Here is a 16,080-nt window from a genome sequence, read left to right as displayed (position 1 = left end):
TGTCTGATTGTGCCTTGCGCTCCAGAGGCGTGTCGGTGAGGGGCAGATTTGTACATGTTGGGGGCGGATTTATAAATGATGGCCAGTGCTGCACAGGTGGCGGATTTTTTAAAGATGGCCAGTACTGCAAAACATAACTTTTTCTGCTATTCTTCCTGGATGCTTGAGGGACGTGTTTAGTCAACTGAAGGGTGGGTTTTTCTATGTTGATGGGCAGGTTTGCTGGCCGTATTTAGCTAGCTAACACAAGCCATTTGTCACAGTATCGGTGCCGATTTTGATGTTGTATTGCAGCTTCATTGCAGGACCCTCTAATTTGCACATCTATTTCCCAAAGATAACCTCTGGATATGATCTAATTTAACACACCTGCTCCCTATTCACACCTGAGACCTTGTAACGAGTCACATGACACCAGGGCGGGAAAATGGCTAATTGGGCCCAATTTGGACATTAGGGATGTACTCCCTTTTGTTGCCAGCGGTTTAGACATTAACGGCTGTGTGTTTCAGTTATTTTGAGGGGACAGCAAATTTACACTTATACAAGCTGTACACTTACTACTTTACACTGTAGCGTATGAGTGTGTGTGTGTATATGTATGTATATGTAGTGACCCCCTCGACTTATACTGGAGTCAAGCACTTTTCTGCAGCAAAAAATTTCATTTTCCGAACCGACTTTGGGGCCCCGTATCTCAGGGCCACTTTGTGCTAGGAACCCCAAATTTGGTGTGCAAACCCAGTGGAACTGGTACCACAACATATCCAAAGCTGGGGTTCCTAGCACCAAGTTACCCCGAGATACAGGGCCCCAAACCTGGTTCGGAAAATGTCATTCTCTGCTGCAGAAAAGTGCTTGACATTTTCTGAACTAATATTTGGGGCCCTGTATCTCGAGGAAACTTGCTGCTAGAAATCCCAGCTTTGGATATTTTATGGCGCTAGTTCCACTGGGTTTGCACACCAAATTTGGGGTTCCTAACACTAAGTGGCCCCAAGATACGGGGCCCCAAAATCTGTCAACTGTGTCCATCTGCAGCAATGTCATTTCGGGACCCTTTGGGTTCAGAGACCCCAAATTTTGGCTACAGCTAGGGGGCATCTAGGAACCCTTAACTACTGAGTTTGAAGCTTGGGGGACCTATGGCTGCAAATGGGCACAGTGAGGCTGCAAATGGGCATTGTTGACCCTCTTTTCCACTTACAGTAGCTGTACATTTCTCACCCTCGTCTTGTACTCGGGCCACTAAGTTTTTCCCATTTTTTTTTGTAGTAAATTAGGGCCTCGACTTATACTCGGAACGACTTATACTCGAGTATATACGGTATGTATATGTGTGTATGTATATATATATATATATATATATATATGTATATATGTGTGTGTGTGTGTAAATATATATATATATTATACAACAGTAAAGTTAGCCCAATTTTTTTTTATATTGTGTAAGATAATGTTACGCCGAGTAAATTGATACCCAACATGTCATGCTTCAAAATTGCGCCCGCTCCTGGAATGGCGACAAACTTTTACCCTTAAAAATCTCCATAGGCGACATTTAAAATAAAAAAATTCTACAGGTTGCATGTTTTAAGTTACAGAGGCGGTCTAGGGCTAGAATTATTGATCTTGCTCTACCAATCACGGCAATACCTCACGTGTGGTTTGAACACCGTATTCATATGCAGGTGCTATAGTCACGTATGCATTTGCTTCTGCACGCGAGCTCGACGGGGTGCGTTTAAAAAAAATATTTTTTTTCTTATTTATTTTACCTTTTTTTTTTTTTTTTTTTACGCTTTTTTTTTTTTTTTAAATTGTCACTTTTATTACTATTACAAGGAATGTAAACATCCCTTGTAATAGAACAATACATGACAGGACCTCTTAAATGTGAGATCTGGGGTCAAAAAGACCTCAGATCTCATACTTACATTAAAATGCAAGAAGAAAAAATGTCAATTAAAAAAAATGGACCTTTAAGAGCTATGGGCGGAAGTGACGTTTTGACGTCGTTTCCGCCCTGCAATGATATGGAGATAGGTGGGGGCCATCTTCCCCTCACTCGTCTCCATGTCAGGCCACAAGAAGGACGGGATCGCCGCTGCCGACGGCTCCAGTAAGTAGTGAAGGGCACCGGATCGCGGTGGGGGGGCCTTCTCCCGCTACCGATAAGTGATCTTGTGGCGAATCCGCCGCAGAAACCACTTTTATCTTGTAGCTGACCACCCGCTGAAGAAGAGGATACCGGGGTTATGGCAGCTAGCTGCTGCCAAAACAACGATATCCTCCAAACAGCCAACGTAAAACTGCGGGTGGCGGTCCACAAGTGGTTAAGGGGTAGCGTCACACAATGTGCTTGGTAATGTGGATAAGCTCGCTACTATAAGCAAAAGCCTTGGCACTGTAGAATTTGTTTCTCTTCTGTCTTGCCAAGCCACTTTGGGTATAGAGACTTTTCAAAATCTTATAAACGCATTCCCTATTAATGAATTAATGGAATGAGTGATCTGTGACCACTGGATCACTCTAGAAAACAAATTCAATCCTCCCAGGAAGAATCAATGGACTACCAGAGCTCAACAGCCCCCTGGTAGTTCATTGAGAATTACAAGCCGACAGTCGCAAAGGCTGCGTTTGGTACTTGTAGTTTTCACATTCAAAGAACTTTTGTCACAGCAATGGGGGGGGTGGGGGGGTGGAAGATCCCCTGCTCGCTGTCACAGCGGGGCATCGGTGGGGGGGAGGGGCAGTGCTACAGTAACATGTTACACCCTGAATATGGGTTTAACATGTTGCGAAAGGTGCATTCACTACTTTGGCTCTGAAGAGGGTTCACCATTGAAACATGTCAGCCACCACGAACGTCTCCTGGTCTTCCCACACTATTGGTAGATTACAGCGGACCTGAAGGCGATTTGGTCCCACTTGCTGTGATATGCGCACATATGTTATGCGTTTGTGAGTATAACAATTTTTATTCTCAATTTATTGTGGTAATGCGCTAGGTTGGTACGCCCTTCTCTTGTTTTGCAGTCTATAAGGATACCCATTGAGGAAGAATTCCTACACTGTAGGGCTGGGGAAAAAACGATTTAAATCTTGAATCGAGTCGAGAGGTCAAATCGATTCAAAATTTAAGCAAATCGATTTTTAAAAAAAAATTTTTTTTTTTTCACCGCGCCGGTCCCGAGGCGCTGCGGGCATGAGTTTTTAGGTGAGGCTGCGACGCCGCAGACTAGGCCGAAGCCGCGGCCTTGCCTAAAAACTCATGCCCGCAGCGCCTCCAGACTGGCGCTGACACCGCGCCGGGCCTGAAGAGCTGCGGGCAAGGACTTTTTAGGTGAGGCCGCGGCTTCGGCCTAGTCCGCGAGGCTGGATGCCGTGGACTAGGCCAAAGCCGCGGCCTCGCCTAAAAGCTCATGCCCGCAGCACCTCGGGACCGGCGCAGTTTCCAAAGAAAAAAAAAAAATTTGAATCGTGAATCGAGTTTTTTTTTTTTTTAAGAGAATCGAAGATTTTTATTTTATTTTTTTTAACTGCCGACCGCCGGCCGTCAATTGACGGCCAGGAGGCGCAGCTCTCGTTGCAGGATGGCGTCATATGAAGTCCTCGCTTTCCTAGGCCACCAGGGGGCGGGCGCGCCGGCTATCGCGCCCGCCGTGTCACTAGGCACCCGGTGCGCGTGCCCGGCGGCCGCGATGTCCGCCGGGCACCCGCGATTACCGGTAACACAGCAGGACCGGGGATCTGTGTGTGTAAACACACAGATCCCCGGTCCTGTCAGAGGAGAGGAGACCGATGGTGTGTTCCCAGTACAGAGGAACACCGATCGGTCTCCTCCCCTAGTGAGTCCCCGCCCCCTACAGTTAGAATCACTCCCCTAGCAACACAGTTAACCCCTCGATCACCACCCAGTGTTAACCCCTTCACTGCCTGTCACATTTATACAGTAATCAATGCATTTTTATAGCACGGATCGCTGTATAAATGTGAATGGTCCCAAATATGTGTCAAAAGTGTCCGATGTGTCCGCCGCAATATCGCAGTCACGATAAAAAAATCGCAGATCGCCGCCATTACTAGTAAAAAAAATTTAAAAAAATAAAAATGTTTACCAAAAATATGTACAAGAATACATATCGGCCTAAACTGAGAAAAAATTTGTTTTAAAGAAAAAAAAAATGGATATTATCGCAAAAGGTAAAAATTATTGTGTGTTTTTTTTTTTTTAAACTTGTCACTCTTCTTTTGTTTATAGCGCAAAAAATAAAAACCGCAGAGGTGATCAAATGCCACTAAAAGAAAGCTCTATTTGTGGGGAAAAAATAACAATTTCATTTGAGTCGCGTGTTGTATGACCGCGAAATTGTCATTCAAGGTGCGACAGCGCTGAAAGCTGAAAAATGGCTTGGGCAGGAAGGGGGCGAAAATGCACTGTATTGAGGTGGTTAAGAAAGTCTCCCAGCCCTACTACACTGTGCACCTCTCAGTTCACTATTTGAGCGCAGTAGAGTGGCTTTTGAATATCCCCTTAGATGACCTCTTTTACAAAGTGCTTTTTTTGGTTGCCATCACATCTGTCAGACATGTATGAGTTGGCGGCTCTCTTGTAAGAAGCTGTTCCTAATCCTTCACAAAGACCAGAATGTTTTATGTCCAAGACCATCAATTCTTTCCAAGGTCTCCCACTTAAACCAATACCTAGTTCTACTAAAATTATGCCCTGCTCCAAAGCATCGAAAAATTACCTAAAGTGCTATCAGTCTTACAGCTAAATAAAGACGGCACGAAAAACCTTATGTCCTGCTTCAAAAGGAAATTTCTCTATTGCCTGAATGTAGTCAGCAATAAGAGTCTACTGCAAAGCAACAGCTTCCATCAGGAAGACTGATTCCATATTTCTCTTGTCCTCAGGACCTCCTAATTGGCACCCTGCTTCCAAGTCCTTCATTGTGAGAAGGAAAAGAAAGCAAATCGTTAGAGCTTGCACTCTCGAACGAATCTCCTGTTTGGGCTTTTACATGCGCATTCCACTAAATTTTGCAAATTTCCTGGGCATTCTGGCATCTGGCCTATGTAGCCCAGTTTTGTAAGGCCACCACCTGGTGCTCTGTACATACCTTTTCAAAGTTCTACCAGGTGGGCATCCAATCTTCTGTGGCTGTAACTTTTGGCCGCAAGGTTCTTGCTGAGACACTGAGAAGTTGGGCCTTTTGATCCTTGTTGAGGCTGCTGGCAGTTATTAACCTAGTTGTTGTTCACCCTTCTCATTCATTGCTTGGGGACATCCCAGAATCTCTGAATACTTTGCCTGTGTCCTTTACTGTAAGATTAAAGTGGTTCCAAAGGCAGAATGTGTTTTTTTTTTTTTTTTTTTTTTTTTTTTTTTTTTTTGTATTAAGGTAAATAAAAAAAAAAAAAAACACCTCCCCCCACCAGCCCCATCTTATAATGGAGATGTCCCTGCAGCTTTCTTTTTTCTTTTTTTTTTTGGCCAGTGTCCCATCACTTGAAGATAGCTGCATATATTAACTCATGATTAAAAACGAAGGATCCTGTGTCCTGTACGCTACTCCAGAACAAGGTTTTATTGGTGCTATAGGTCAAAAATCCTATTTCACCGTTCTTTCTGCAGTTTAGAGAATCAGATATGGGACAAAGTGCAACATAAATCATACTTAATAAAAACACATACTGGACTTCACTTTGACTTTTCTGCTCTGTCTGCATTTTTACAGGTGCTCCACAGAAAGAGGTCTATTTCATGGGACTCATCGATATTTTAACACAGTATGATGCAAAGAAGAAAGCTGCTCATGCAGCGAAAACCGTAAAGCATGGGGTAATGTCAGAGTATTTCTGTTGTGTTGTGTATACTGCATTAGAGAAATCTCCTGCTGGGAATAACAAACACATTATATACATAACACTGCACACCTTTATTTTTATTGCAGAAGTTTTTTTGTTTTGTTTTTTTGGCACAGTTCCATTGAAATGATTCACCCAGCAGCTCTCATTTTACTCGTGGGTCTATAACTGGGTTTTTTTTTTTTCTGACCATCTACTGCCACTGCTGCAGGAGGTTATTGTTGTCTTGTAAATTTCTCTTTTTTATATTAAGTAAAATACAGCAAAATGTGTCAAACTTCATTGCTTGGCTCTTTAATGGCTGTGGTGAGGTATTGAATTTGAAGATCCAGCGGAAATAGCTCAGTAGTGGAGCATTGCAAAATTATGCAGTGAGTGAATCTACCCCTTAGGCCGGGATCACACTTCTACGACGTGTCGCATGATGTGTGAAAATCAATGGTTCCCTATGAGATCCATCTTAACTGGTCCGGCGCCAGTCGGTCCGACTTTGAAAAAGGTTCCCGCACTACTTTGGTCCGACTTTGTTCCTACTTCAGCCCATTGAATATCACTGAAGTCGAATCCTTGTCCTAACCATTCGACTTGTGGCATCTGACATGGTTTCAATGATGCACTTGCAGTGTAAATTTGGAGTTATGCGGCAGAAAAGTAACTGGGACAACAGGCTTTGGAGAAATGTGTGTCCTGTAAATAGATGGTATCAGCATGAAGGGAATTGGAAAAGGTCAAAAGCCTTAGTCCTTTTTATGAGGAAAATTTAGCCCCTGAGCATTTAATGTAAGTACATTTTAGCGCCATGACTGATGGCAGCATGTGTGGGATCACAGCACCACAGATGGCGTAATGACAGGGAAGCCCCTAGTATTGAAGGAGGGCATGGATGAGGAAAGGGATTACAAAAAGAGGATGAAACAGAGTAAAAGGGGGAAAAACCTAAAGGAACGTTTGAAAACAGGCTGCAGAACAAAGAACTGCTTGGATGGTCACCATAGCAGTAAGCGACAAATGGTGACATTGTGGTCAGCAGTGTCTACACATACGAAGTATGCAATAAGCTACAAAATGTAAAGATATAAACTGTACAGAAAACATTTGTGGCTATAAAGAGGAAGAGTACTATAAATCACAGTACTATAAATCTGTTTCGAAGAAGTATCTTACCAATGTTACCTCTGTTTTCTAGGCTGGAGCTGAGATTTCTACTGTTCATCCAGACCAGTATGGGAAGAGATTCCTGGAATTTGTCACAAACATCTTTGCATAAGGCTTCAGAGTTGGCACATCAGATTAGGATCTCAGATGTATATAATCTGACTGCAGTATTGCAAATCCTGTTAAGACTAAATCAAAACTCTACTGTTTTAATTTTAGGAGGCCAAGGATTTCTTTTTGCCTTTTAGCTTTAACATTTTAATTTGAAAGAGTTTACCAACAAACTGGCCAATATTCATGAAGCCACTTACTGAAGTGTTTTGAAAACTACTGCTGGAGAAAACTTTGATGGACTGAATAAATAGAAAATATATATATAGAGAGAGAGATTTTTCCACATTGCTAATTAGCTGTTTATTTCTGGCTTAATGCAAAATTAGAAATTGGATGCTTGATTCACTGGTTCAAGTCATATAAGCTACATTCAATAATATTGCTGGTCTTATCTTCACTCTTTTTGTCATATTTCCTATTTATTTTAATAGATGTTTACTAACAACTTCTGTTTTTATAGTCTTGCCTCCACTTTCATGTTATGGTAGCTATCCAGTGAGTATAAAGGCACCAGAGTTTGATCACTCTGTTCAGTGCGCTTTGTAGTCTTGATGTTAGATATGGTCAAATAGCCTCCTTCCTTCCCCTTCCTCAGCACTGTAAAATCAGCCATAGATGGTTCGAACCTAAGCCGGTTCAGCAGGGATTGGCCGAGATTTACACCATGTATGGGCAGGCTGATTGTACTCAAGTCAATCCAGCATGACAAATTTCTCATGCGATTGCCAACTGCTACAGCCACTAGCAATAATCGCTGTGTTCTCCCGGGAGGGTCAGCGTCCCCCGTCGGGAAAACACAGTAGCTCTGCAAGAGGGATTCCCCCATCAACGCTAATTGTGTTGATGGCGAAATCAAGCTATTTTCCTGTGGTTGCAGAAAAGAAAATCGCAGCATCTATAGCTGGCTTAAGTATGCATGAGGACACTTGTGCCTAGAAGATGTGGAAGAGGGGGCAGGTGTGTACTTTTTACTTTCCAAGCAGAAATCGGACATAACACACAGCAGTACTGGACTAAGAGGTAAAAAGTGTTAAACTTTAATATGGGCTTTTACAGTTAACAGTGTAAATGCCCTTCTATAGAAGTGTATAATGCTGAAGTTAAGCTTCTGGCACATTTATAACTTGGCACGTGTGACTGATAAATGTCTGATTTACAGGCATGTTTGCTTTGGTTTTAAATGCAGCTCCACCATGTAGATCTGCTGAACCATTTCTGTTAACATCGGGTAGAACCAGCACCCTGGAACTGTGACAATGGGCTGCAGGAGTTTTTTCTTTCTGTTGGGTTTTGTTTTGATTTTTGTTCTTTGCCATTTCAAGTAGATATGACATTTTCTTTTGCATTCCTGTAAAATACTGTTTCCAGGGAGTGCTTTCATTCCGGTAGGGTAAATATGGTTTCCTTGGAGATCAACATAATAACCAATGTGCCTTGATGGTGCTCTTTGAGGTCACGCAGTACAAGGGTTATGTTATTTTTATATTCTGGTGGGTGGTATAATTGGCTTTATTATTAAATATATCAGATTTGTAATGCGGTTCTTATGCTTTTATTTCTTTACTGTAGACAACAGGCCAATTTAAAGCAGACAAGTCCTTAGAGTAGACTTCACGTGACTCCATACAAGTTTGATCATTATCAAAGCAAATGCATCTTTTCTGGTATGAATAAAAACACTGCATTTTAGTTTTGCAACATTACCTAAATCTTTGGCAGAGATCACATGGCCCCTGGCTACCTGGAACCTTTTGTATGTTTAACACCGTTTAGATACTTGAGCAAGCCATTGTAATGCAGGCTTGTAATCAAATAAGAGGAACTGCATGGCAAAACCATTGCATGGAATGCAGCCAAATTAAAGTTTAATTGGAAATCCTCTATGTACATTGAGTGTGCAGCAAAATAGTAGGATCTCAATTAGAAGGAACAGGATGTAAACTTTTTTTCTTTAACTAATTTCCAACAACGGATGTTTTCGTTTGGGAAGGTCCATTCACTCTGAAATCAAATGTTAAAAGCAAACACAATTTTGAAGTACATTCAAACGATATCTGTCAAGCCGATGGATCACATGCTTTAACTTTAATTTTTAAATGTTTTTTTTTATGAACCTCAATAACATTTATTTATAAGGCCTTTTTAATGTAGATTTAGCAACTGCACTTTCAGCACCTACCTTCCTAGTATATGCACATGGCCTACACTGAGGGAGGTGGGGAATTTAAAAGACAGCTTAACTTTAATGAAGTTGTAATTTACATAAAACCTATGACACTGTTCATAATAGTTCATTGGGTATATTTAAATGTTGCTTTTAAAATGTTACTGTAAGAAAAGGACTAAAATCTTTTTGTTGTGGACCCTTTTTTTGGCGTTTTAGAATTTCAAACAATTATTTTTATATAATGAGCCACATGCTTTTTTGCTTCCCAGTGAAGTAAAAAGGAATAACTTGAAGATCTGCTCCTGGAACAAGACCCACCCCACTGTTCCCTGTCCTTTTCGTATTGGATGGGGGGTGATAGTTGGGCAGGGCACAGCTCTGGCATTAATATCTTGGTATTCAAAATGACCCTTATATAAAAAGTAAAACCAATTTAAGAGAAAATGTTTCACTTAGTGATGAGGGATAGTTTACCTTCATCAGGGTGTGGTTCAGGCTAGTGTAATATACAATTCTGCAAGCAAAGAAAAAGTTGGGTAGATGCACACCTACAAATTAAAGTGGAACCCCATTAATGTCCATACATGGCAATAAAATAAGGTAATACCAAAATGGAAACCAATAGTGGGTGCTACATAAACATTTGGTATTGGAATTCTGTTACTAGTAAGGACTTTTGGGATTGATGTATTTATGTAGTGCCCACTATTGATTTTGATTTGCAACAAGTGTATTTACACTGGGGAGGCAGCTTATAATTTAAATACACTGTGGCAAGGGTTTTTTGCTAAAATACCAAAATGGAAGTCAGTGCAAGTGGAAGAATATACAATTATATTTGTTGCTTACAATTTCTGAATATATTTTAAGCAGTTTTATGGGCTGTTTTTTAGATTATATTTAGAGGTGTATAACAATCTAGCAGTTGATGGCAATCGTGGACGTGATGTTCTTGTGAACGATTTTCTGGCAGTGAGAGCTGCAGACAACTTATAATACTTAAAGATTAAAGCAATCTTTTGCAATGTTACACCCGTATTTAGGCTGTAACATATCATTTTTATTACCTCTATGCATGTCTAACCCTGTCAAAACTAAGTTTTTTTTTTTTTTTTTTTTAACCATGTGTACAGTATATAGAACTTTATTGTGATTTGCATTTACTATTTTAGAAGGTGACTTGGGCCCCTTTCTCATGGGGAGGAGTCCACCTACTGAGTGTAGGATCTGTCTTCTGGTTCGTGTACGTTTTCATTTATGCAGAGCAGACACAGCCCACTCTCCTCTATGGATGGTCGGATGTATACGATCCAATAGACTGAAGGGGATCCAATCCTTCCTTTTTTATCAGATCGGATGTAGGTGGGTGTAAATGGACACGTTTGTTTACACCTGCCGCTCTATAGAGAAGAATGGAGGGTCCACCTGAAAAACTGGCGGGTGGACCTAATTGGACTACTAGTGTGAAACTGAGTCTTATCTGCTGCCTTCTAAAATAGGAAACGCACATCGCAGAGTTTTATACACTCTACACATGGTTAAATAAATTAAGCTTCACTGTGATTGGGATAGACATGCTTAAAGGGTAGCTCATGTCATGCCTTTTATGTGAAAATTATATAAACCGCAAGGTATAATAAATGATGAAAACTGCTGGAAAAATAAATCTCCTTTAGAAGAATTGTAACATGTTAAGCAAACTCCTCCATCCCCCTTGACACTGGGTGGGGGTTCTACCTTGCAGCAGCTCTCAATGCAATACAATTGTGTTAATCCCCCTGCATTTGTAGTCCAAAAACATTTCCTCCAGCTCCCGTATCTTCGGTATGGGCAGGGAGCTGAAGGAAGAGTCTGCAGGATCCTGGCATTGTGCCCACGACCCACTGATCACAGGTGCAATGCTGTGCTGGCTCCTTAAAAAATCTTTCTGTAAAAGTGTGCATTCATTATTTTTATTTTTTTTTAACGGTGAACTTGGCCTTTACATTTTTGGCAGGTTAGTATTAATAACCCATGTAAGATCAAATACCGACCTCGCTAAAAATGTATAATCTTGCATTAAAGCAGTGGCAAACAAAAGCCTGTGCTGAAAAGTTTGATAATCCTTACATCTGGCTTGTGCACTAGAGAATGATATCAGATTCCCTCTGCTAACATCCTGTGAATGCTGAGAAGATGCTCCAGTGTAATGCAGAATCATCTTAAGGGATTTGTAATCCTTGGCATTCCCAGGATCTTGCCAGAAGGATCAGGATACCCTTGCCTAGGCACCACCATCAGGAGCTGAATGTAAGGTCGCACTTTTTTTTTTCTCTAATATTCATCTTTTCTCTTTGTGGTTACATGGCCGTTGGCCCTGTATTCAGTAAGCAAGTACATTTTGCTCTGTTAAAATTAAGTCAAATTTAAGTATTTATACTGGTTGCATCATAAAATGTATTTATTTTTTAATGCATATGTTCATTAATTGGCATTTTGGAACTGTTTGGAGTTCAGCTTTTACCTTTACTGTAGGCAAAAAATAAAGATTGTGTTTCTGACTGCCTTTCTGTGGGGGGGTGACTAAAAAATAGTTTTATGTATTTTGTTAAACCATAACTTTTTCAGGGGTCCAAGAACGATTCAGGAAAGATATACTGTATGCTGGTCTTTATTTTATAACTGACAATTTTCATAAAAGTGCCTTATGCTTTTTTTCTGTAAATAAACAATTTTCAACGGTCTTGTTTTCACACGTTCTGTTCACTGTATAATTCAATTTAAAGTGATAAGTACATTTACCTAAGACATTGTTTTATACCAAGGACACCAGTACAGTTTTGCAGTGTTTTTTCTAAGATATCATTGTAGTGATATGTTTTTAATAGCTATGCAATTTGAAAAATAGCTACTAAGAAATTTGAATTAAATTGTATCGGTAGCCAAAAATGTTTTGGACAAAGCAAAGTAGGTTTAGAACCCTGTCATGTTTTGTTGCTGTGTGTCTTGGTAGGTACCTGCTCTGTTTATCTTGGTGACTATGGTCATTAAAGGAGAAGTACAACCAAAGCATTGCAGTTAGCTGAAGCCTGCTGTTGGGTGACATCACAGAGTTGGTCCAGGCTGGGGAAGGATCTCAACTATATGGTCAAGATCCACCCAGGAGCCTGGACCGGCACCTTGGCTCAGCCTCTCAGGGAGCTACTGACAGCCTGAGCCAGCCGCTCCCATCCCCTCCACATCAGAGTGCTCCAGTGAGCACGGAGGGCAGAGCAGAGAGCCAGAGACTGAAAGTCATCAGCTCTCTGCTCACGTAACACTGAGAACCGAGCAATCAGTGGTCTTTGAGCGCTCTGTTCTCAGTCGTAAAGCTGGCAGGGGACAGATGCAACATTGGACTAATGCTGCATCTAGCTAGGTAAGTATGATTCTTAAGAGAAGTTTGGGATTTTTTTTTTTTTTAACCATTTCAAAGTTTTGATTGTCAGCAGAACAGGAGAATGTAACTGAAGCCAGTGTGGAATGAATATACCGTATTTATCGGCATATAACATGCACTTTTTTCCCCTGGAAATCGTGGGTGCGTATTATAGGCCGATTTTGTGTTTTATTGGAGCGATCGCGGCAATTGCCGCGGTCGCCGCCGACATACACAGCCGTGGGTACTTTTAAATATGGCGCCGAGACTGCAGGGATACTTCGGAGCCGAGATACACATACCCGAGTGTACTCGGCTTTTTTCGGCGCCGCCGTCACGCCCAGTCCCGCCCCTGGACCTGTGTTATGTCCATCATAGGGCGGGACTGGGCGTGACTGTGAGCGGCGCCGAAAAAAGCCGAGAACACTCGGGTATGTGTATCTCGGCTCTCGTCGGAGCCAAGATACACACACCCGAGTGTTCTCTGCTTTTTTCGGCGCCGCTCACAGTCACGCCCAGTCCCGCCCTATGATGGACATAACACAGGTCCAGGGGCGGGACTGGGCGTGACGGCGGCGCCGAAGAAAGCCGAGAACACTCGGGTATGTGTATCTCGGCTCCGAAGTATCCCTGTAGTCTCTGCGCCATATTTAAATCTACCACAAAGCTGCACTGACATGGCTGGACTGGGGCAAACCTGCACTGCCAAGGCTGCACTGGGGCAAGGCTGCACTGACACTGAAAAGGCTGCAGATGGACAAATAAGGCTGCATTGATGGGCATTTTAATGTAAGTTTTTTTTTCCTTAAACTTCCCTCCTAAAAGTTTTTTTCCTTAAAATTCTCTCCTAAACTTGGGGTGCGTGTTATACGCCGATAAATACGGTATATATCTATCTATAATCTCTCTATATATAATCTCTCTCTCTCTATATATATATATATATATATATATAGATATATATATATATATATATATATATATATATCTATATATATATATCTATATCTATAGCGCGTTGTGTAAACTGAAAAGGGTTCTACCAATTCCTACCCTAACCAAAACTGAAGTCTGGGCTATAGAAACACTTTAAAGAATTGCTATCACTTTATTTTTTTTTTTAATGATTCTGTTTCTAATTAACCACTTGCCAACCGGACCATAGCCGAAAGAAGGCTACAGCATGGTTGGCTTATTCTGGGTGGATGTCTATGGGACGTCATTCCAGAATGTTGCTCCCGAGCGCCCCCGGGAACATGCGTGACCGCCGGGTCCAGAGGACTGGATCACGGTAAATAGCCGCTGATCGCGGCCGTTTACCACATGATCGTTCCGTCAAATGACGGAGCGATCACTTGTAAACAAACCGGCGTCACGTCATGAAGCCGGTTCCTCCCTCCCCTCTGTGTACTGATCGGTACACTGCAAGAGGAGAGGGGGAGAGATGGCAGCAGCGCTGTGGGCTGGATGTTTAGTGCCCACAGCGCTGCTCAGTGTCAACACTGTGCACTACACTGCAACACTCACCAATAAATTTTAACAAACCATTTTTTTTTTTTTTTTTTATCGAATTTTCAGTCTTTTTTGATTTATAGCACAAAAAATAAAAAACCCAGCAGTGATTAAATACCACCAAAAGAAAGCTCTATTTGTGTGAAAAAAAGGACAAAAATTTCATATGGGTACAGTGTTGCATGACTGAGTAATTGTCATTCAAAATGTGAGAGCACCGGAAGCTTAAAATTGGTCTGGTTAGGAAGGGGGGTTAAGTGCCCAGTAGGCAAGTGGTTAAATAAAGTGTGTCGGGGCCCTCCCCCCTTTTCTTGGCCAGGTTCTGTCATAGTATTGCATACAGTCTATTGAAAGAATGGTACTTGTCAGATTCTGTTATAGTATTGCATTCCAACTGAAAGGCAAAAAAGAGCTCTGGAATAAAATAATTTATAAAATAGATGCATTTCTGGTGTGTATTTGCAAGAATTGTGAAATAGTGTTATACATTGTGAAATATTTTCTGAAACACGAGGGGCCTGTTTTAATTAATGTTTGGAAAGAAACCATACAGCAGGCAATAAAAATATATATAATAATATATTCCTAATTATAAGTAAAACAGAATGCAACTGTGGATGTGATCATTTAGGGGCATTGATGGCTCCTAAAATGTGATCTGACCTTCATTTAGGTTGCAAACCATGTATCTTAATTGTACAGTACCTAATACAGGCTAGATATCCATAGGCACCTATTCAGGTGTTTGGACATTGGCCTTGGATGATGGACCTCTTCTCCCCTACGGAGAAATCATTCTATGCTAAACTAGGTTATTTTAATTCAGATTATTTATTATTTAAAATCCTCATTGTCTTCTAATCCAGCAAAAGAAGCAGTGCAACCTTGGCAGCCATATCCAGACCCCGCACCATTGTATGGCCAATAATGTTGCTTCAGGAATTGGATCCTGCTTGGGTGCCCAACCTTGGCACTTGGTCACAGGGTGCTTATAGGAAATATAGTGACAATCAGCAAAATCTCAACATATATATATATATATATGAACCTAATAAACTATATAACTCGGATAAGTAGCTCAAAATTGTTGCATGCTAAACACTTGGTGATCTCACAACACCAAACAATTTATACCTTAATAGTGCAGCACAACAGTTGTGTGTGTGTGTACACACACTTGTGTCATAAGTTTACATACCCTGGCAGAATGTGATTTCTTGGCCATTTTTCAGAGAATACGAATAACACAAAAACTTTTCTTTCACTCATGGTTAGTGCTTGGCTGAAGCCATTTATTATCAGTCAACTGTGTTTACTCTCTTTAAATCATAATCGCAACAGAAACTACCCAAATGACCCTGATCAAAAGTTTACATACCCTGGTGATTTTGGCCTGATAACATGCCCACAAGTTGACACAAAGGGTTTTGAGTGGCTATTAAAGGTAACCATCCTCACCTATGATCTTTTTGCTTGTAATTGGTGTGTGTGTATAAAAGGTAATTGCGTTTCTGGACTCCTGACAGACCCTTGCATCTTTCAATCAGTGCTGCACCAATGTTTTTTAGATTCTCAGTGATGGGGAAAAGCAAAATAATTGTCAAAGGATCTGCGGGAAAAGGTAGTTGAACTGTATAAAACAGGAAAGGGATATAAAAAGCTATCCAAGCAATTGAGAATGCCAATCAGCAGTGTTCAAACTCTAATCAAGAAGTGGAAAATGATTTCTGTTGAAACCAAACCACGGTCAGGTAGACCAACTAAAATTTCAGCCACAACTGCCAGATAAATTGTTCAGGATGCGAAGAAAAACCCACAAATAACATCAGGTGAAATGCAGGACTCTCGTAAAACATGT

The 16,080-nt window shown here is 41.2% G+C and overlaps 1 protein-coding gene across 2 annotated transcripts in view; it reads left to right on the top strand.

Moving 5' to 3' along the window:
- PIP4K2C (phosphatidylinositol-5-phosphate 4-kinase type 2 gamma) overlaps window positions 1–12,035 on the top strand; it is a 174,482-nt gene extending 162,447 nt beyond the window's left edge. For both annotated transcript variants that reach the window (XM_073613779.1, XM_073613778.1), the window contains 2 exons: window positions 5,748–5,851; window positions 7,064–12,035. In XM_073613779.1, the coding sequence (XP_073469880.1) occupies window positions 5,748–5,851; window positions 7,064–7,144 (185 nt within the window). In that variant the 3' untranslated portion in view covers window positions 7,145–12,035. The remainder of the gene's footprint in view (window positions 1–5,747; window positions 5,852–7,063) is intronic.
- The last annotated feature ends 4,045 nt before the right edge of the window (window positions 12,036–16,080 follow it).

This window comes from Aquarana catesbeiana, linkage group LG02 (assembly GCF_042186555.1).
Source record: "Aquarana catesbeiana isolate 2022-GZ linkage group LG02, ASM4218655v1, whole genome shotgun sequence".
Classification (NCBI taxonomy): Eukaryota; Metazoa; Chordata; class Amphibia; order Anura; family Ranidae; genus Aquarana; species Aquarana catesbeiana.
Note: the sequence above shows the minus strand (reverse complement) of the source record. Positions and strands in the feature narration are given on the sequence as shown.